Raw genomic sequence first — 17,299 nt, 5'->3', positions numbered from 1 at the left:
TTATTGTTTTTCCTAAAGAAAAAATAAATAAATAGAGATAAAGATACGTGGTTTCCATCTCTCTTTTCTTTTTTTCTTTTTTTTTTTTTTTTTTTTTTAAAATCAAAATCCGACTCAGTAAAACACAACAACCCTATGAAAGAGAGCTTCAGCACTCGCCGGACTGTGCCTCAAGTTGACAGACTCATGGCTACCAGGTAAGAATGCTTTCCAACTCGAATTCTTTTCTATCCGTTCATCTCCCTGATCAACAATCTTGCTAAAATAAATGAACAAGCAGGCAGTTGAGGGTTTTCAAGCGGTGGATGATCTCCCAAGGCATCCGATGGAGCAGCGACGCTCTCGAGTTCATCCACACTCCCGAACAAGGCATTTCCGTGAAAGCATTGAGAGATTTGAGGGAAGGAGAGGTGGTTGCCACAATTCCAAAGTCCGCCTGTCTGACCATCAAAAACAGTGGAGCGTGCGACATTATCGAAGCCGCCGGTTTGGGCGGTTGTTTGGGACTCTCTGTGGCGCTTATGTATGAAAAGAGCTTGGGGAACGACTCGCCCTGGGCTGCCTACTTTCAGCTCTTGCCGGACAGAGAGAGCTTGCCCTTGGTTTGGACTCTTGATGAAGTCGATCAACTTCTTTTCGGCACTGAGCTCCACAAGGTAATACACTCTAAATTTGCAACTTTTCTTCTATATGCCCTCTCTAGTATTACTAGCGCTATTTTTTTGGTTTATTTAGGCTAGCAAATATTTGCATCATTTCGCAATGCCACTGCCTTTGTAATTTCTTCTACTCTTGTAGGCAGGTTGTGAAAGAAGACAAAGCCCTTATATATGACGATTGGAAAGAGAATATACTGCCTCTCGTGGATACGGGACATTTTGTTCCACATTTCTTTGGTCCTGAGAACTATTTTGCTGCAAGGAGTCTTATTGCTTCTCGTTCTTTTGAGATAGATGACTATTATGGGTCTGGGATGGTTCCTTTGGCAGACCTGTAAGTGTGCCTACTTCTGAAGGCGCTTAATTCTCGTATTATCATTCTAGTGCTGTCGTGGATGATTTGTCAAGTGTCTTAGGATATGGATAGGTTCTTACCACTGGTAGTTTATTGCCATGATCGATATATAGAGTTATTCTTCCTTTAATCTTTGTTCTGCCTCCAACATATACAGATTTAATCACAAGACTGGAGCAGAGGATGTGCACTTCACCTCGGGGTCTTCTGATTCTAAATCTGATGATGATGACAAAAGCAACACCAATGGTTGTTATACTGAAAATACTGTTGATAAGGAACCATCAAGTGCACTGGGATGCGAATTAGACGATCCCAGATTGTTGGAAATGATAATGGTGAAAGATGTCAAGGCCGGAGCTGAGGTCACTATTCTCTTCTTTCTGTCTTTATGTGTTTATTTTTCTTCCCCAGAATGCACCTATGTTTCTGATTTACAAATATAATATATTCCTGGCATTTCTATAATATCAAGTGTTATTCCTATTTTAGCATTTCTAATATCTGGAATTTAAGGTTTCAGTTTCATAAACTCATTTCTTTGAATAATTGGGGGAATCTGTTTTCTTGATTAATAACATGATTCAGGAAATATGGGTCTTGGATGATTTGAGTGTTGACATTTACACTTGAAAATTAGAACACAGATCTCTCATTTGAAACTAACATATGGAACTTTTGAACTACATGTACTTGGCATTGTAATGTAACGGAGCAATTCCAGAGTAACCTGAAGTTTATATTTGATTTGTTGGTTTAGTGTCAATGATAAATTGGTTGGTCGTTGATTGAATAACTAAGAATTCAGTTTTCCCAGTTACTTCTACTCTGAGACATACCTGAATCAATATCAATTTGCCTCTAATAGGAATGCTTACTAGACAGGGGCCTTGATGGTGTTTAATTTTCTTAACTGCAAGAACAGAAACTGTTCATTTCTGCTTGTCATGAAGGGTATTGTGCTCTACTTTGACTGCCTTATGAAATGATTTTTTCATTTTAAGTAATTCTACGATTACTGTAGGGCCAATGTCTTGATGTAGGAAAAAGCTCTTCCATATCTGTTCTTTTTAATACTCTTTTGATCTCATCTCAGGTCTTTAATACATATGGGTTAGTAGGTAATGCTGCATTGCTTCATAGATATGGTTTCACAGAGCCAGATAATCCATATGACATTGTCAATATTGATTTGGAGTTGGTACTTAAATGGAGTTCATCACTGTTCTCTGGCCGTTATAGCAGAGCAAGGCTGTCCCTTTGGAGAAAATCAGGTTATTCTGGATGTGTTAGTCAGAATGCTGAATACTTTGAGATCTCATGTAATGGAGAACCACAAATTGAGTTGTTGATTTTATTGTATATAATGTTGTTACAAGAGGACGAATATTGCAAATTGGATCTAGCTGTTTCAACTGCAAATAACTATAAGGAATCCATCAGCATGATTTTGTCAGAAAAATGCAATATCACATGGCTTAAAAGGTCAGAAGCTAATAAAGGTTTCTTGCTGACAAAAAGTGTTTGTAGTGCTCTTCTGTGGCTTGCTGACAGAAGGGAGAGTTTTTACGGTTTAAGTTCAATGAAGGATGATATTGAAGCTGCAAAAACTTGTAGCAAGGAAGAAAGAAAGTTGTACCATTCTCTGATGTTACGTTTGAGTGAGAGGAGGATTCTTGGGAAACTTAGAGCTTATGCTGCTGTTGCTACTGAATCATTGAAAAATCCAAAGAAAGCATCCAAGAGAAAGAGATTGAAGAGGACTTGAGGTAAAATAATCTCTATTTTGTTTGTTTTTTTTTTTTTTTTTGTCTTATGCAAAATAAAGTGTTTTGAGGGAAAGCCTCTGTGCCTGCTTTTTTGTGGCTGGATGATTGCCTCTAAAATGAGTTGTGCAGCCCTAATGAATGACTGGAAATTGTGTGGATCATTCTAGCATGATAATTGGTGCTAGGTGGTATTTGCGCCTGACATCACCTGAAAGAAGTGAATTCTTTTGTTAATATTGATACTATTTTCATACATCACATGACTTTTATTTACCATTTTTGTACACATTTGCAACTCCCAGCTTGATTTCATATAGGAAATTTGTTTGATGACATACATAACAAGCATGTAATGTAATAGGAAATTTGTTTCTGTAAAATTCATGGCAAACTCATTTGCTGTTAGGTTGATTGCCAGGCTCTGTGTGATATCCTCAATTATGGGTGCTATTTTACAGTCTGTGTGGAAATGGGAGGCATTCTGATATGACACTGGAGAATATGGTAGAATGCCGGAATCTAATTTAAAGAGTGCTTCTACTTCTTCTACGCCTGTTCTACATTTTCACCTTGTAGAGATCGTGATTCCTGTTTTGAAAGGGAAATGAGAACTTCCAAGTTAGGAGAGGGTCTTTCTAGAAGAGATATCTGCGGGAGCTAGCTTTCGGGTTGCATTATTTTCAAAGATGGATTGTTAAATAATCAGGGATTACATCTTTTTCTGGCTCTCCTATTTTGGTTGCTTGCGGCACCTTAGACTCCAGAGTCCAGACTGCGAGTGTCTTGCTCTTGCATGTTTTAGCCACACTTACAATAACGAGTGCATACGGTCTCACTTGTATGCATGATATTCTTGATTCTTGAATGTTAGAAATTCGATGAATGGCCTCCTTCAAGATTAAATGCATAACACTTAAATTTTATAAGAAAAATCTAGAGGTGCACTCAATTTTTATATTGATTTACTAAACTTTTAAACTTATAAAATAAAATATAATTGAATGCTTTAACTTGCAAAAAAAATGTGCTTATTGATCATTGCTTAAATGGTTAAAAAATTGAATGTTTCAAAAAAATTTTATTGGATGTATTATCATGGAATGGCGGTATCTGGGCATGTGCATACTGGCGTGTTTGGTAGTGTGTTGATCAGTATTATTGTAATCCACCTAGAATTTTATTTATAGATTTTTTTTTTTTTTTTTTTTTTTTTAGAAAAGGTTTAATTCGACAGAAATCAATACCTAAAATCCGCTGATCTGACGTGGATGTTCCCTTATTTGACGCGACTAACTAACATCCTCTTTTAGTCTACGTTATCGATTTGACTTCATTAATTTTAATTAAAATCATTTTAAATAATTTGTATTACATTTTTTTGTTTTTATACTTTATTAAATATTAACAATTAAGATTAATAATGGTGAGTTGGTAACGACGGTCAGCTCTGGTTTTTTATGTTAGAAACTATAAATTCGATTGATTTCTAAACAAAATTTTGAAAAAGAACCCAGCAATTTCATTCTCTCTGGTTTCTCTTCTTCTTGTGAATTGATTTTGGTCGGAAAAGAAAGATTGGAAAATGGCTGTGAAGCAAACGTTTTACTTATCTCACGGGTCGCCGATGATGTCAATAGACGAGAGCATACAGGCAAGACATTTTTTCCAATCGTGGCGACACGAAACATATAAAGACAGGCCAAAGGCCATTCTTATGGTCTCCGGCCACTGGGATACCCGTGAACCAGCCGTTAACGTCGTTGACCGCAACAACACCATCTACGATTTCTATAACTTCCCCGACGCCATGTACAAGGTACTCGTTTTCTATTTCTTCAACTGCATTTATCTTTGTGCTTGAATTTTGATCGAGACGTGTAATGATTTAGATTGATTGATAATTGATGGTTATGGCTCAAACGCAAAGGTTGTTCCCGTTTAAAGATTCCAATTTCTAACAAAAGCCTGATTGAGCTCAACAAAATGTTTCTAATTCTAATGTTTCAAACAAATTTTGGCAGCTCAAGTACCCAGCGCCAGGAGCTCCGGAGTTGGGGAAGCGGGTGAAGGAACTGCTATTGGCATCCGGCTTTAAGCATGTTCATGAGGATAAAAAAAGGGGACTTGATCATGGTGCCTGGGTTCCATTGATGTTCATGTATCCGGGGGCTGACATCCCAATTTGTCAGCTTTCTATTCAATCAGGTCAAGATGGTACTTACCATTATAACATGGGCAGGGCATTGGCCCCTCTCAAGGAGGAAGGCATCCTCATAATTGGATCAGGAGCTACTACTCACAACTTGAGGGACATTTACCCTAATGGCGCTCCTACTCCTCCTTGGGCTTTGCAGTTTGATGCCTGGCTTAAAGATGCTCTTCTTCAAGGAAGGTACATCATTTTTGTCTCAAATAATGTTTGTATCATTTTAATTTTGGCTTAAAGATACTGCTACTACCTCATTTGAAATTTCAACTTGTCTTCCTTTCTAACTTTCTAATAGTCTATAATCATGCCCTTTTTGAATACGCGTTTGATAGTCAATACTTCAAACTCTGTTTCTGAGTAAGAGTTTTGCACACGAGGATGCCAAGTCAATTTAGATCAATTTCTTCTTTCAGATTTTCAGCAGCTCTCTACTTCTCGAGGGCATCAAGTTTTAGACTATTGGACCTATTCGCTTCCATATATAGTTTCAACTTTGCTAGTTACTTTTGTGCAGATACGAAGATGTGAATCACTTTTATGCGAGGGCACCTCAGGCAAAAAAGGCTCATCCTCATCCAGACCACTTTTACCCATTGCATGTGGCAATGGGTGCTGCAGGTGAAAATGCCAAGGCCAAACTTGTGCATCACAGCTGGAGCAATGGTTCCCTTTCTTATGCTTCTTATCAGTTCACTGCTGCCGAATGAATGTGCTACACTGCTTTGTTAATTCTCCATTCGCAGAGCAATAAAAGCCATAATGCTGAAGTATAAACTCCTGTAACTACTTCTAAGATGTTGTTCATATACAAATTTGTGCTTATATTATGATTTGTGCTTTGTTATTATTTTTATGTCACATTGCTATGATCCTCAATGCATTCATTCTGAAATGAGAGTTGTATTATATGCTGCACTATACATAGTGTGGTTGTTTCAAATGAAGTAGCAATTGGACTCTTGTAAGATGGATACTGAGCCTTGGCATCTCCACTTTCTTTGCGGCTTGATTTATTTTGCATCCGTCTTTGTCCTTTGGAACCGTTCCTTCCTGAATGAAAATCTTTCCTAAATTTTCTGGACTTCTCCTACTTGCTACTTGTGATGAGCCTGTATACCAATAAGCTTTTAGGTTCCATACCTGAAGAAGCCGGACTGATGGGAAATCTTACTGAAGCTATGTTATGTAACAAACATGGTATGTGACCAGCTTAATCTCTTGGTTCTTCCTAACTGCATTGGCAATACTACAAATTTGAGCACTGTGTGATTTGGCTGATCAATTATTTCTGATTTAGCAATTCTGAAATAGCTGTACTCATATGTCAAGCATTTAAGTAGAAATAAATGACTCCACTGCTGGATATAACAAGGAAGTTTCAAAAGCAAAGCTCTAGTGACAATTTCCAAGCGGTTGAGCTTGGCAAAAGATAACGCTTTTTGATAAAGTAAGCAATTTTAGTGTGTGAAAATTAAAATTGATGAGACACCATTACATTAGCGGGATAATGGAAAAGGACAGAGAGGCTACCATTACCTCAAAAACTTTATCTACTTGTTTTGCAAGAAACGTCTAAACCGTACAGAGGTTAGATGTTTAGATGTCTATTCTATATGAAGTAGGTTGTTCTATGAAGCTTCTAAAAGGAAATCAAAACTAGAAATCAAATCGGACCAGTCCTTGATTATATAAAGAAATCAGTTGTATTTGATTTAGGTGTTAAAAAATTTCAGTTTTATTGACTTTGATCGGTTTGGTCTGTCAAGGCCGAACTAACTATTTACAATAGTCCCATACTTAACTTCAAATATAAGAACAGTCTGGAGCCTACGCAGATTGAATATAAAGAATATAAGCAACAGGTAGAGCACAATCCATTGTTAATTTTACATAAAGAAAGGACAGTACTTTTGGAAAGTAATTAATTGCTTGTTGGATTGATGATGAATTCCCTGAAAGCATCCAATGCAGCTTCAGAACTTGGTGGAAAACCATCATCTTTCAATTTTGCCTTGATAAGCAAAACCCTCTCATGCATCTCTTTATCTTCCATTATCTTTTCAATTCCTTTCACTATGTCATCTTTGTTGACCATTTCTGCTAAATCATCAGCGACCCTATACCCTACCTTCAGATAACTGACTATCAACTTAGCATTATAGTATTGGTCTCCTCTAATGGGCCAAGCCAAGATGGGCACTCCGACCCCAATTGCCTCCATAGTGGAATTCCACCCGCAATGTGATAGAAATCCGCCCGCTGACCTGTGGCCCAGTATAAGCAGTTGTGGTGCCCATCCATATATTATCAAACCTCGATCTCCCGCCCGCGTCTCCAAGTCTAACCCACAGCTATCATAGCCTTTTCCCGTTTGTATGACCCATATAAATGGGCGGGTCGACTCTTCTAATCCGCTGGCCAATTGTTGATATTCCTCCATAGTAGGACCCACCTCGCTGCCAAAAGCGACGTACAGTACTGATCCACGTGGCTTCGACTCTAACCATCGGAACACCTCATCCTCCGTAAAATTGGATTCCCGTTTATGATCCCCAATTACACCGTCGCGAATAGAATCCGACGATGTTGAACCCCAATATATTTCCGGCAAGAGTGGGCCTACACCCCAAGCCGGAAGGCCCGTCTGATCCTCCATGTATTTGATAAACAGACCGTCAATGTCATCGCACGTGTTAAAAATCAAGCCGATTGAGCCTTCAATTTCAGGGACCCATGGAGGCCGGTCGCCGGGCCTAGGTGCACCCCGTCTACCCTTGCCTGCAGGCATAAACACTTTTCTTTTAAGATCGGAATCAGTAATCGCCATCTCTTGAGGTAATCCAGGGACTAAACGGGCTTCACTGGGCAGAAGGTCTCCAGCTTGGACCTTCCAAGCTCCCCACTCCATGGCGGCAGCACACGCGCCAAAAGTAAACAGGCTTATCACAGGAATACCAAATTTCCAAAATGCTACTTTTGTCCATCCCATTTGGAAGTCAACAACAGCGCAGAGAGGCCGAGGCGAATCTGAAATATGGCACCTGTTAGCGAGGTGTGCGTGGAGGTCGTGGGCAGACTGCGGGCTGAGAGGGCCAGAGGGAGCAATAGGAAGAACGCAGGCAAGGGGGTTTCGGATGAAAGAGGAAGGAATGGCTGAGGAGAGAGAGGAAGAGATAACCAGAGTGGTATGGAAATTCCGTTTAGCGAGACGGTAGCAGAGCTGGATGCAGGGATGGAGATGGCCATGGCCATGACCTGTCACGACAAAGATCTCACCTTCCATGTTTGCAGTTAAGTTCCTGAGTTTTGTTAGCTCTGGGAATTCAAAAAGCTCAAATCATGCACCAAGCCACCAATTCAGAACTAATAAACCAAACCAAAAAGCTTTAATTTTAAAAAAGTAAAGCAATATACTGTACTTTATCTATCTATTAACATTTAAACTTTAAACTAGTTTTACTACAATAGGTGGACACAATGCAGGCAGCAAGTTATGGAACTTATAACATGTATAATTGCACTCACAATACTGACCAAAATGATACATCGCATCGCAGTTGCTTAATTAGAATTGTTTGTCTTTTCCTCTGCATGGCACTTGCAAGTAACAAGTAACAAGTAACAAGTAATAACAGCAACCTAAATGATACATCAGAATAAATGGCACACTTTTACTGCCCAGCCTTAAAAGGTAGCTGATGGTTGCAAGTGCAAGCGAAGCAAAGCAAGTCTTCTCAATTTTTAATTCTATCCCTAAAACTCTGTCTTCACATTTATCCCCCTGCAACTCTCTCTCTCAAAATAAATTAGTTAGAACCAATATCCACCATTAATCACTTTAATCACTTCAACCCTCCGCCACTCATTCAATCAGCAATATTTTACATAAGCTCTAGCTCGTTGCTTCTCTTGCAAAATAACCCTCTACAACCTATTTCTTCAATTTTCTATCGCATTAGCTCCTTCTCTCTCCATAAAAGCAGACTGAATGTGTATCCTGCCAACAGAAACATTTAAGCTGGACATCTTCCACTGAGTATTCAATGCTCGCTTAATTTCTTGAATTTTTATAGGTCCGCTTTCATTGATCATTTTCATCTTAGCCTTGTTCTGTTACATTTCACTTCTACAGATACCGCCTCAGTCCTTTTGTTTCTTTTGTACCAATTTACAGAGAGCAAAAACAGAAAAGTTTGCATCTTTTAAAGATTATAGGCCTTCGCATCAACTTTGAAAGAGGGAGAGCGAGGATGAATTGATAACGTCCAGAAAAAGTACACATTGATTTATTATTATGGAGAGAGAAAAAGAGATGAATAACTCAAGCCCACAAAAGGACATTCCATTCTCAAGAAATGGCGGTTATGCAAGAGCAGAAAATGGCCGCATTATAGCTACTTCATCAGTATCCCAACCAACCTCCGGTGGAAATACCCCTTCAATCCTGCTGGAGGACCAAAGCCCCTTCAAGAAAGTGGTGAGTTACAAGGAATGCCTCAAGAACCATGCAGCAGCTATAGGTGGGAATGCAACAGATGGGTGCGGTGAATTCATGCCAAGTGGTGAACAAGGCACCCTCGAGGCCCTCAGGTGCTCAGCCTGCAACTGCCACAGAAACTTTCACAGGAAAGAGATAGATGGTGAGCATTCGTATCACTCTCCTATGATCTCTGGCTACAATCCTGGAAATACACTCGTCTTAGGCCATCGCAGCCGACCACCACAAGGATATCTTATTAATCCCTTGCTTTCCTCAAGGAGATCGCCAACTCCGCAGATGATAGTATCCTACAGAAGCGGTTCAGTCCCTTCAGAATATGATGAGAAGGGTAATGGTGATGATGATGGAGATGGAGCAGTTGCAACTAGTCCAGTTGAGAAGAAGCCGAAAAAGAGATTCAGGACCAAGTTCACAGAAGAACAGAAGCAAGAGATGCTCAACTTTGCAGAGAAGGCTGGATGGAAAATGCAAAATCTGGAAGAATCTGCTGTGCAGCGACTTTGCCAAGGGATTGGGATTAAGAGGAGAGTTTTCAAAGTATGGATGCACAACAACAAGCACCAGTTTGCCAAGAAAAACTCCTCACCTAATTAGAATCAGAGCACTTTCTTTTTCACTTTACGATTTATGCTTCCACATGCTCTTCATATTGTGTTTTACGCTTTCCTCTTAATTGTGTTTTCGTTCTTTAAGACTATGTGCTTTGGTGGCATGTGTAATAGTCTAGATTTCCGGCTTGAATGTGCCAGAATTTTGAGTAATGGCACATATCCACGATTACGCAGTCAAGAAAGTTTATTTCTACTTCATGACATAACTGGTTGAATCCAGGAAAAGCTCTAGCTACACTAGTCCTCTATGTACGTTTTCATGTTGTTTCTTTTTAATGTTTGGGCGGAACAAATAAAGATGCCATTGCGGTTTTACACGTACACGTTGAACATGTTTGTTAGCTTCTGTGGTGCATGCATGGAATAGTCATGATCATGATCTTATAACCCATAAGATTTTGCAATTCAAAACCTCGGGTCTCATTTGATTTTACAGATCACTAATTCGCACTGTTGGTATGCATGAATAAATGCTTCGATTGCAGGACGTTGTAATCGTTAGTAAGTACCTACCAAATTAAATTTTTGCATATAAGAATCGTCTAAACAACCCCAAAACATATTTATTATAATAGTTGAAAAAGATGCAAAAGCATTTGCTGGTCAAATTAACGCTCAACTACTTGGATTACTTACCGACTATATTTCTGATCATTGGAATTTTAAGGTTGGCAGGCAATGCCATGTCCAATCCAAAATGAAGGAGAATATAATGAATGCCAAGGGAACTACTATAGCTTAAGGTAATCACAATCAAATAAATGTCTCATCCAACAGCTTAATTTGGTACTTATAGCAAGCATTCTCTCTCTTTTTTTAACTGAATAAAAGAAAAGGAAACATTGAAAAGAAGAAGGGACCTTATTTTCTGCTACAAAGTTGGATTATATGCATTAGCATCCCATAAAGGGTAAAATTAAGTTACTTGATCGGTGTATAGATAGAAATGAATGAATAATTAAGTCATTAAGCATAAGTAGGATGCATGTGCAGAAAGAAACTTTTTACTAATCCTAATTATTTTTGGACTTGACACATATCTAACTTCAACTTAATTAAACTTAGGATACCTGGGTCAAATTAAAGAAAGTATTGATAATATATATGGCTAAGTAGAATTAGGGGTTATAATTATGATAAACATAGGCACTAATTGATGCTTCCATGATCCTAATTTTAATACATTAATGCACTCAATTCCAATTTTTCTTTACCATATAATATTGGACGGTGGATTTGCTTGACTGCTAAATAATCTTAATTTCTTTTCTTTGTTCTATGTCTTAATGATATGGTTCATGCTAACACCGTTTAAAGTATTCATAATACATGCTTTACGCTTGGATAATGATGTGAGCCTATTAGTAATTGATTAATTGTGGTCTCATCTAAGGGAAAGTGACAATAATAAAAAATTAAGATAACCGAACATTTTTCTTTTTTGAGCGAGATCGAGAGTTAGATCTTTATATGTAAAGTAAATATTCAGTAGGAGAACTTTACTTCTTAGTGGATCAATCCGGTCTAAAAACCAAGTTGGCTGGAGATACCTACATTTAAAACAAATAAAAAATAAAAAAAAAATAAAATCAGAATACGATCACAAGTTTACTGTTCTGCTGCACTTAGGAATAAAGAAACAAGACACCTTGTTAGTGAATTGCTGCATTTAGGAATAATTAATAAAGAAAGAAGACACCTTATTGGTGAATTATGGAGGGAGAGCGGCTAAGCCTAAAGGTATGTTTAGCATTTTATTGAAGGAAAATGTTTATTACAGATTATTAAAATTTATTTTGAGATGAATTTCCTATATATTAATTATAAAACTTACTACAAAATATATAGCCAAACAGAACTGTGAAAACTACTTTTCTGAGCAGCAACTGAAATAATAATTTTTGAAAAAAAATTTTCAATCATAATGCCAAATAAGATCTAAGCGGTCATATATTTTGGCACTGTTGAATTCATATCGTCCTTAGCTGATCATATACATGTAAAACTTATGACGATCTAGACAATTTTCAGTTTCCGGTATATGAAGCCCATGCGACGCATAATTAACACTAATATTAGTATTGATGGTGAAGAAAGGGCAAATATTGAAGACATTGACGGTAATGTCACAACCATGTAACTTTCTGACCATTCGTATATTTCTATCATGTACCCATGTCAAATTTTTACATACAACTACGATGGACTAGCCTAGAATACACCTGCAGAAAATTTGATTACATATATGTCGAATTATGCTCAACAATTAATACATCCGTTGTTCTCTACTGAGAGTGTATAGCAACCTAAAATTCAGTGTCAAAGCAAGCTAACACGACCTTCGAAACCATGGACCTTGCAAAGGGAATGTAGCTCAAGCTATACCTGTAAATCATGAAAGGGAAAACTCACATCATTCACAGCCATATGAAGACATAAATACGGATTGATTAAACTAGCCATTTCACTTCCATACCAGTGAGATGAAATCAAGTATAAAAATAAAATTCATCAATGGCATTGGCCAACAACATTACATATGGCTGAAAATATTAAATTTAACTTGCCATATATATATAAATAAAACTTCTTTCCTTGGAATACTAAACCAATGAAGTTGACTATTTTTCGACTATTTTTCCTAAGAGATTTTCAAAATCAGTTCTTCATCAGAACACACAATGATTCAGCAGATATAGTTGATGTACACCATAAGACTTCAGACTCAATAGAACAATAATGCACTTTGATTTGTCAGACTGTTAGCCATTAGAATGTTACTGTCAACGCTCTAATGCACAAAACAGAAGCCAAAGAGAATTCATGCTTTACAAGACCCCTTGTACCTTTACCCGAGAAAAAACAGAATGCAAATCATTGTAACCCAATTGGTAGGCTTTGTATAGAATTTGAGGTCATTACAAGTTCACCTGAACACATCCATGAGAAGTCCATTGAAACAACAAACAGCAGATAATTTGTCCAACATTTTACTCATATCTTGGTTTTGTTAGGGGCATGCATTTGACATTAGTTAGCTATACTTAAAGCATCGAAAAAGGTTATAAGCATATAACAAATATGAAATATAATCAATTTGATTCTATGGAACTGAAATAAAATGTCCACAGTGAAACACATGAATACTAGTAACGTACCAAACTAGCGCACTGAATTCTAGAATAATTGCCACAAGCGTCAAAAGTTTGTTATGGACCTGCTCATCAAATGCCAAGACAGATTATGCAATGTCACTTATTTCCCTGTCTGATGCAAAACAATAGTTACAATCAGGAACTAAGGGGGGAAAAAGTAACTTACATATAGTGCACAGAACAAGGCAATGATTATACTCGCAAGATATAGGGCAGTTGCATATATACGAACAGGATCAAGCATCATAGTCACTTGACGCTTTGGCCCTATGAGAAATGCTGTGCTGCCACAGAAAATACTCCAACTTAGTATCTGAAATCACAGTAATGGACATGGAAAATACACATGAAAACATAGAATTAATAGATTATTGATTGATGAGAGTCTCAAAATAAATAGTGACATATTTATATATATATATATATATATATATATATATATATATATATAACAAATTACGATCCATTTAGCAGAATACAAACCTTCCAAGTGAAAGCAAATTGCCAAATGTGAATGCAATGCCAAACTTAATTGGATTGAAAAAAACCAGCATTGACTGTGAGACATGGAAGAGAAAACAAATTAATTAATTTAAAAGCCACCAAATTTGTCTAACTCAGATATTATCAATATGACCTAATGTAAAGAAAAACGAATAATAATGCTTCATGCCTCATATTTACATCACCAATAAAAAAATCTAGCGTTAAATATGCAATTTTTCTAGTTCACAGATTTTGGACATAATCCAGAGCTCTTTACAGCGTTTGACGCAAAAATTTAAATTTCAAGAGGAAAGGAAAAATAAACGGCAATTGCAACAGACTGATCAAATTTTAGCAGATGCAAGTAAATTTTACTCAAATGACCTTTTATGGACAAAGGTAACAAATTTGTCTTTGAGAAATAACACGTGTAGGTCCCATTCAAAACCTCTGAGCAGTTGCAATGCAAGCATACATATTTAAACAAATTCAAAACTAAAAAGTTAAATAGCGGGAAAAGGATAAGTCAAGAGTTTCAAATTGAAAGAGTCGCTCCTTCTCCTACCACCGTGAACTTATGGCTAATTTACTAATTCGACCATAGAGTCCAGCTGTAAACAGAAAAGGCGAATAGCAGAGAGAAGAGCAATATTCAGAAAAAAAAAAAAAAGAAGGAATAGTTCTTCAGTTACAAGTTACAAGAGCGATGACAAGGGAAAGAATGATGGATTTGATGATGGTTGAACTTACCAAAAGTGTACAAGCTAAGCCAGAAACAAAGCAGATGACGAAACCGTAAAGCCTCTGTTCATATGAGAAGGAGAAAAAACAGAATATGCATTAAAATGCGTAAAAATGAAATACAATATTAATTTCGAAATGTAAATCAAGCAATTGACGTTCCTTCAATCCTAGGTCAATTTAGTTAACACAGGGTACAAGCAGTGTTGAGTTGATTAAAACAGTGAGTTGCAGCTGATTTAAAGAGAGAAAGAGAGCTTAATCTAAAAATAAAGAGAAGAAATTGGAGAAACCTGTTTAGTGGAGAGAGTGCAGTTGCGATTGAAGTCGTCCAATAAAGAGAAGGAACTGCTGTCCTCTGCAGCGGCTAGGTCCTCGTCGTCCACTTCCATTCCAACAAGCATCTTCATCTTCTCAAATGCCTGGTTCATCTTCTCCATTTTCCTCTCTCTCTTTCTCCCTCGAATTCGATTTGGATCTGAGAAATTAGAATTAATTGCTTAAATCGTAAGAGAAGATGATTTCGATTTCTAACCAGCAGTCAGCAGATGGGCCCAATAGTGTCCCTCTAAAATGGATCCGGCCCAAAAAGTCACTCTACCAATTTTCATTTTTTAATGACTTTATCCATGCAACTCTTAAAACAGATTTTACTTCAACGAAAAAGCAATCGAAATTATCTTTCTATATTTTTTTTTTTTTTAAATAGATTATAATACCTTTATATTTTAGGTTCGTTATACCTAAGTACCTCTTATGTCTATGTTTTTGCAGTTTCAAATATTAATTAGTACCTCTTATGTCCATATTTTTACAGTTTCAAATATTAATTAAAAAGCTAATTAGATGTTTAATTAGTCTTTTTACTATAATTTATCAGCTTTTAGAGCGAGGCTGATCATATTTCATCAAGCTCTGTCAACTTTTACATGTTAACAATCTTTTTACCAATTAATTTTATGAATTTGTTTTCCCACAAAATACCATCGTCTTGTGAAAAAATATTCTAAAGATGAAATGCTTGCATTTGTAAAGCTAGTATATATGTAGTGGTTGAGTGACTCACGAAATTGTGATTATATTATCTAAATGATATTTGTAACGTTTAATTATATTATTACTACATCCAAATCCAATAATGATACAATAATAATAATAATAATATATAAAATAATAGTGGGTACGTAGTTGTTTAGTTAATTTGGCGGCAAGTAAGTCGCACTTCGCCTTTGGATCCTTCTTTCACATCAAGCGTCCCCATTTTCACTATTGCCTGCTGGAAATCAAGAAAGAACATGGCTTCGTTAAAAGCATAGCCATTGACAATTGGTCGAGTCTGTGGACTGGTGAACAGAGCTTGATCGGAGAAAAGAAGTCCAGATTTCCTTTGAAGCGTATTGAAGTAAAGATTGTCGAAACTGTTTCTTGTAGGGTCAAAGGGCTGCTCTGCGTCGTCTCCACCGCTACATGTGTTCGACAATGTCTTTGCGAACTCTGAGTCGACGCTGATATCACCACCACTGAGCCTATTTTTGAAGGATGCGCACCTTGCTACGCCAAGAGTATGTGCTCCTATATATATCCAATTAAACGCACATGTTTAACTTCTTGTTATTTTGATTTCTAGTTATATTTCAATTGTATATACATATCATATGTATAATATATGCTTACCGGACAAAGCAACCATTTCTTGAGCAGTGAAACCACGCTGACCAAATTGTCTAATTAGCTCAGTGGCATTGGAAGTGGGAAAAGGCAAGTTAATTGTATCTTCTATTCTAGACCTCCTTCCATCCTTTCTTCCTTTTGGTATCTCATAAAAGGGGCCTCCTACCCAGAAGACTGCATCTCTAGCAGCCATTGCAAGTATATCAGCGCATGAGACGACGCCAGGGCATTGATCTTCAAGTTGCTCCTTTGCGTTATCGATCACTTCATAGCCTCGCAAGCTCAGATTTGCTGGAGAGTCCTTCTCTGCTGTGTTATCTTTTGTTGAATCAATCAGGATAGACCCATCACATCCCTAAAAATGTTGTTCATTAATTATATGAAGAGGATGTATGTATTCTTGCAAATTAAGGAGGAGAAATAATACGATTTTCGACTTACTTGTATGAAGCAGTCATGGAAGTGCATTCTAACAAGGCCAGCAGCAAGGGTAGGATCATCTTGCAAAGCACTTGTAACAGTGTTCTTCACGATAAGGTCAGCAAATGGGCAACTCAACATGTAATAGTTCATGCTCAATCCATCAGCTCCAAATCTGTATCCACTCGCTATTACTTCCATGAATAATAACACACCAATAATTTTAGCCACACCCACATCCATTTTTCCAAGATTTACAATAGATTTCTGCACCATCAAATAATTCACCCAAAAATTATACTATACGATAAGACTTAATTAGTGATGAGTTTGACGTTTGGTGGATTAATGAAGAGTGAAGAGAATTGGCACGTTGAGTGAGTCTGTATATGTACATATACATATGACGAGAAAGGTTGTCCAAAAAACTTGATTAATGAATTGGAAAGTTGAAGTAGTGGTCTATCATTTTCTCCACCAAAACTGGGTTAATGCGATATACATTCTTTTAATTCTTTAACTAACGAGAGACTGCATGTATGGTTATGACACGTAACAAGTAAACTCGTAAGTAATATTACTGAATGAGCCAAAATCAAGAATTGAACCACGAGCCAGGATTTTTCTAGACTCGTTTACTGCACATTGATTACAACTCCTAAGTAATTTTAAATTTAATGACCAATCAAACGGAAGTGTAAATTTACCCTTCCAGATTATTC

General features: G+C 37.1%; 6 protein-coding genes across 8 annotated transcripts; 3 read left to right on the top strand and 3 right to left on the bottom strand.

The window, feature by feature from the left end:
• The first annotated feature begins 52 nt into the window (after positions 1-52).
• LOC105647029 (SET domain-containing protein) lies at positions 53-3,738 on the top strand. 3 transcript variants are annotated; one of them, XM_012233006.4, is made up of 6 exons: positions 53-197; positions 281-656; positions 803-993; positions 1,172-1,379; positions 2,111-2,783; positions 3,242-3,738. In XM_012233006.4, the coding sequence occupies exons 1-5, from the start codon at positions 136-138 to the stop codon at positions 2,780-2,782; spliced, it is 1,509 nt and encodes a 502-aa protein (XP_012088396.1). In that variant the 5' UTR covers positions 53-135; the 3' UTR covers position 2,783; positions 3,242-3,738. The 3 variants fall into 3 exon arrangements, with proteins under 3 accessions (XP_012088396.1, XP_012088394.1, XP_012088395.1); XM_012233004.4 differs by having other exon boundaries at positions 3,202-3,738; XM_012233005.4 differs by having other exon boundaries at positions 3,190-3,738.
• A 461-nt stretch (positions 3,739-4,199) lies between these two features.
• LIGB (catalytic LigB subunit of aromatic ring-opening dioxygenase family) lies at positions 4,200-5,959 on the top strand. The gene is made up of 3 exons (XM_012233003.3): positions 4,200-4,599; positions 4,805-5,175; positions 5,507-5,959. Exons 1-3 carry the CDS (start codon positions 4,366-4,368, stop codon positions 5,697-5,699), a joined length of 798 nt encoding a protein of 265 aa, XP_012088393.1. The 5' UTR covers positions 4,200-4,365; the 3' UTR covers positions 5,700-5,959.
• Positions 5,960-6,789: 830 nt separating this feature from the next.
• On the bottom strand, positions 6,790-8,275 carry LOC105647027 (UDP-glycosyltransferase 73C5). The gene has a single exon (XM_012233002.4). It carries the CDS (start codon positions 8,273-8,275, stop codon positions 6,914-6,916), a length of 1,362 nt encoding a protein of 453 aa, XP_012088392.1. The 3' UTR covers positions 6,790-6,913.
• A 281-nt stretch (positions 8,276-8,556) lies between these two features.
• Positions 8,557-10,297, top strand: LOC105647056 (zinc-finger homeodomain protein 4). The gene has a single exon (XM_012233036.4). The coding sequence runs from the start codon at positions 9,287-9,289 to the stop codon at positions 10,085-10,087; it is 801 nt and encodes a 266-aa protein (XP_012088426.1). The 5' UTR covers positions 8,557-9,286; the 3' UTR covers positions 10,088-10,297.
• A 1,895-nt stretch (positions 10,298-12,192) lies between these two features.
• On the bottom strand, positions 12,193-14,989 carry LOC105647024 (Got1/Sft2-like vescicle transport protein family). The gene is made up of 6 exons (XM_012232999.4): positions 14,780-14,989; positions 14,496-14,549; positions 13,743-13,816; positions 13,426-13,543; positions 13,263-13,321; positions 12,193-12,489 (listed from the first exon to the last, which is right to left on the bottom strand). The coding sequence occupies exons 1-6, from the start codon at positions 14,924-14,926 to the stop codon at positions 12,411-12,413; spliced, it is 531 nt and encodes a 176-aa protein (XP_012088389.1). The 5' UTR covers positions 14,927-14,989; the 3' UTR covers positions 12,193-12,410.
• Positions 14,990-15,544: 555 nt separating this feature from the next.
• LOC105647025 (Peroxidase superfamily protein) lies at positions 15,545-17,242 on the bottom strand. The gene is made up of 3 exons (XM_012233000.4): positions 16,599-17,242; positions 16,161-16,512; positions 15,545-16,058 (listed from the first exon to the last, which is right to left on the bottom strand). Exons 1-3 carry the CDS (start codon positions 16,851-16,853, stop codon positions 15,679-15,681), a joined length of 987 nt encoding a protein of 328 aa, XP_012088390.1. The 5' UTR covers positions 16,854-17,242; the 3' UTR covers positions 15,545-15,678.
• Positions 17,243-17,299: the final 57 nt, after the last annotated feature.

This window comes from Jatropha curcas, chromosome 3, assembly GCF_041381405.1.
Source record: "Jatropha curcas cultivar XTBG-Jc1 chromosome 3, XTBG_Jcur_1.0, whole genome shotgun sequence".
In the NCBI taxonomy this organism is placed as follows: Eukaryota; Viridiplantae; Streptophyta; class Magnoliopsida; order Malpighiales; family Euphorbiaceae; genus Jatropha; species Jatropha curcas.
The sequence above is the reverse complement of the archived record's forward strand: the minus strand, read 5'-3'. Positions and strand labels throughout refer to the sequence as shown.

What these genes read in the sequence shown, in the direction of transcription:
- LIGB (XM_012233003.3), top strand. Translation starts at nt 4,366, where the DNA reads ATGGCTGTGAAGCAAACGTTTTACTTATCTCACGGGTCGCCGATGATG. An exon ending in TCCCCGACGCCATGTACAAG is followed by an intron (nt 4,600 to 4,804) that starts GTACTCGTTTTC and finishes AAATTTTGGCAG; the next exon opens with CTCAAGTACCCAGCGCCAGG. An exon ending in GATGCTCTTCTTCAAGGAAG is followed by an intron (nt 5,176 to 5,506) that starts GTACATCATTTT and finishes ACTTTTGTGCAG; the next exon opens with ATACGAAGATGTGAATCACT.
- LOC105647024 (XM_012232999.4), bottom strand. Translation starts at nt 14,926, where the DNA reads ATGGAGAAGATGAACCAGGCATTTGAGAAGATGAAGATGCTTGTTGGA. An exon ending in GCACTCTCTCCACTAAACAG is followed by an intron (nt 14,550 to 14,779) that starts GTTTCTCCAATT and finishes TCATATGAACAG; the next exon opens with AGGCTTTACGGTTTCGTCAT. An exon ending in AATTTGCTTTCACTTGGAAG is followed by an intron (nt 13,544 to 13,742) that starts GTTTGTATTCTG and finishes TTTCTGTGGCAG; the next exon opens with CACAGCATTTCTCATAGGGC.
- LOC105647056 (XM_012233036.4), top strand. Translation starts at nt 9,287, where the DNA reads ATGGAGAGAGAAAAAGAGATGAATAACTCAAGCCCACAAAAGGACATT.
- LOC105647029 (XM_012233006.4), top strand. Translation starts at nt 136, where the DNA reads ATGAAAGAGAGCTTCAGCACTCGCCGGACTGTGCCTCAAGTTGACAGA. An exon ending in GACAGACTCATGGCTACCAG is followed by an intron (nt 198 to 280) that starts GTAAGAATGCTT and finishes ATGAACAAGCAG; the next exon opens with GCAGTTGAGGGTTTTCAAGC. An exon ending in TCGGCACTGAGCTCCACAAG is followed by an intron (nt 657 to 802) that starts GTAATACACTCT and finishes TCTTGTAGGCAG; the next exon opens with GTTGTGAAAGAAGACAAAGC.
- LOC105647025 (XM_012233000.4), bottom strand. Translation starts at nt 16,853, where the DNA reads ATGGTGCAGAAATCTATTGTAAATCTTGGAAAAATGGATGTGGGTGTG. An exon ending in TCCATGACTGCTTCATACAA is followed by an intron (nt 16,513 to 16,598) that starts GTAAGTCGAAAA and finishes CAACATTTTTAG; the next exon opens with GGATGTGATGGGTCTATCCT. An exon ending in AGAAATGGTTGCTTTGTCCG is followed by an intron (nt 16,059 to 16,160) that starts GTAAGCATATAT and finishes GGATATATATAG; the next exon opens with GAGCACATACTCTTGGCGTA.
- LOC105647027 (XM_012233002.4), bottom strand. Translation starts at nt 8,275, where the DNA reads ATGGAAGGTGAGATCTTTGTCGTGACAGGTCATGGCCATGGCCATCTC.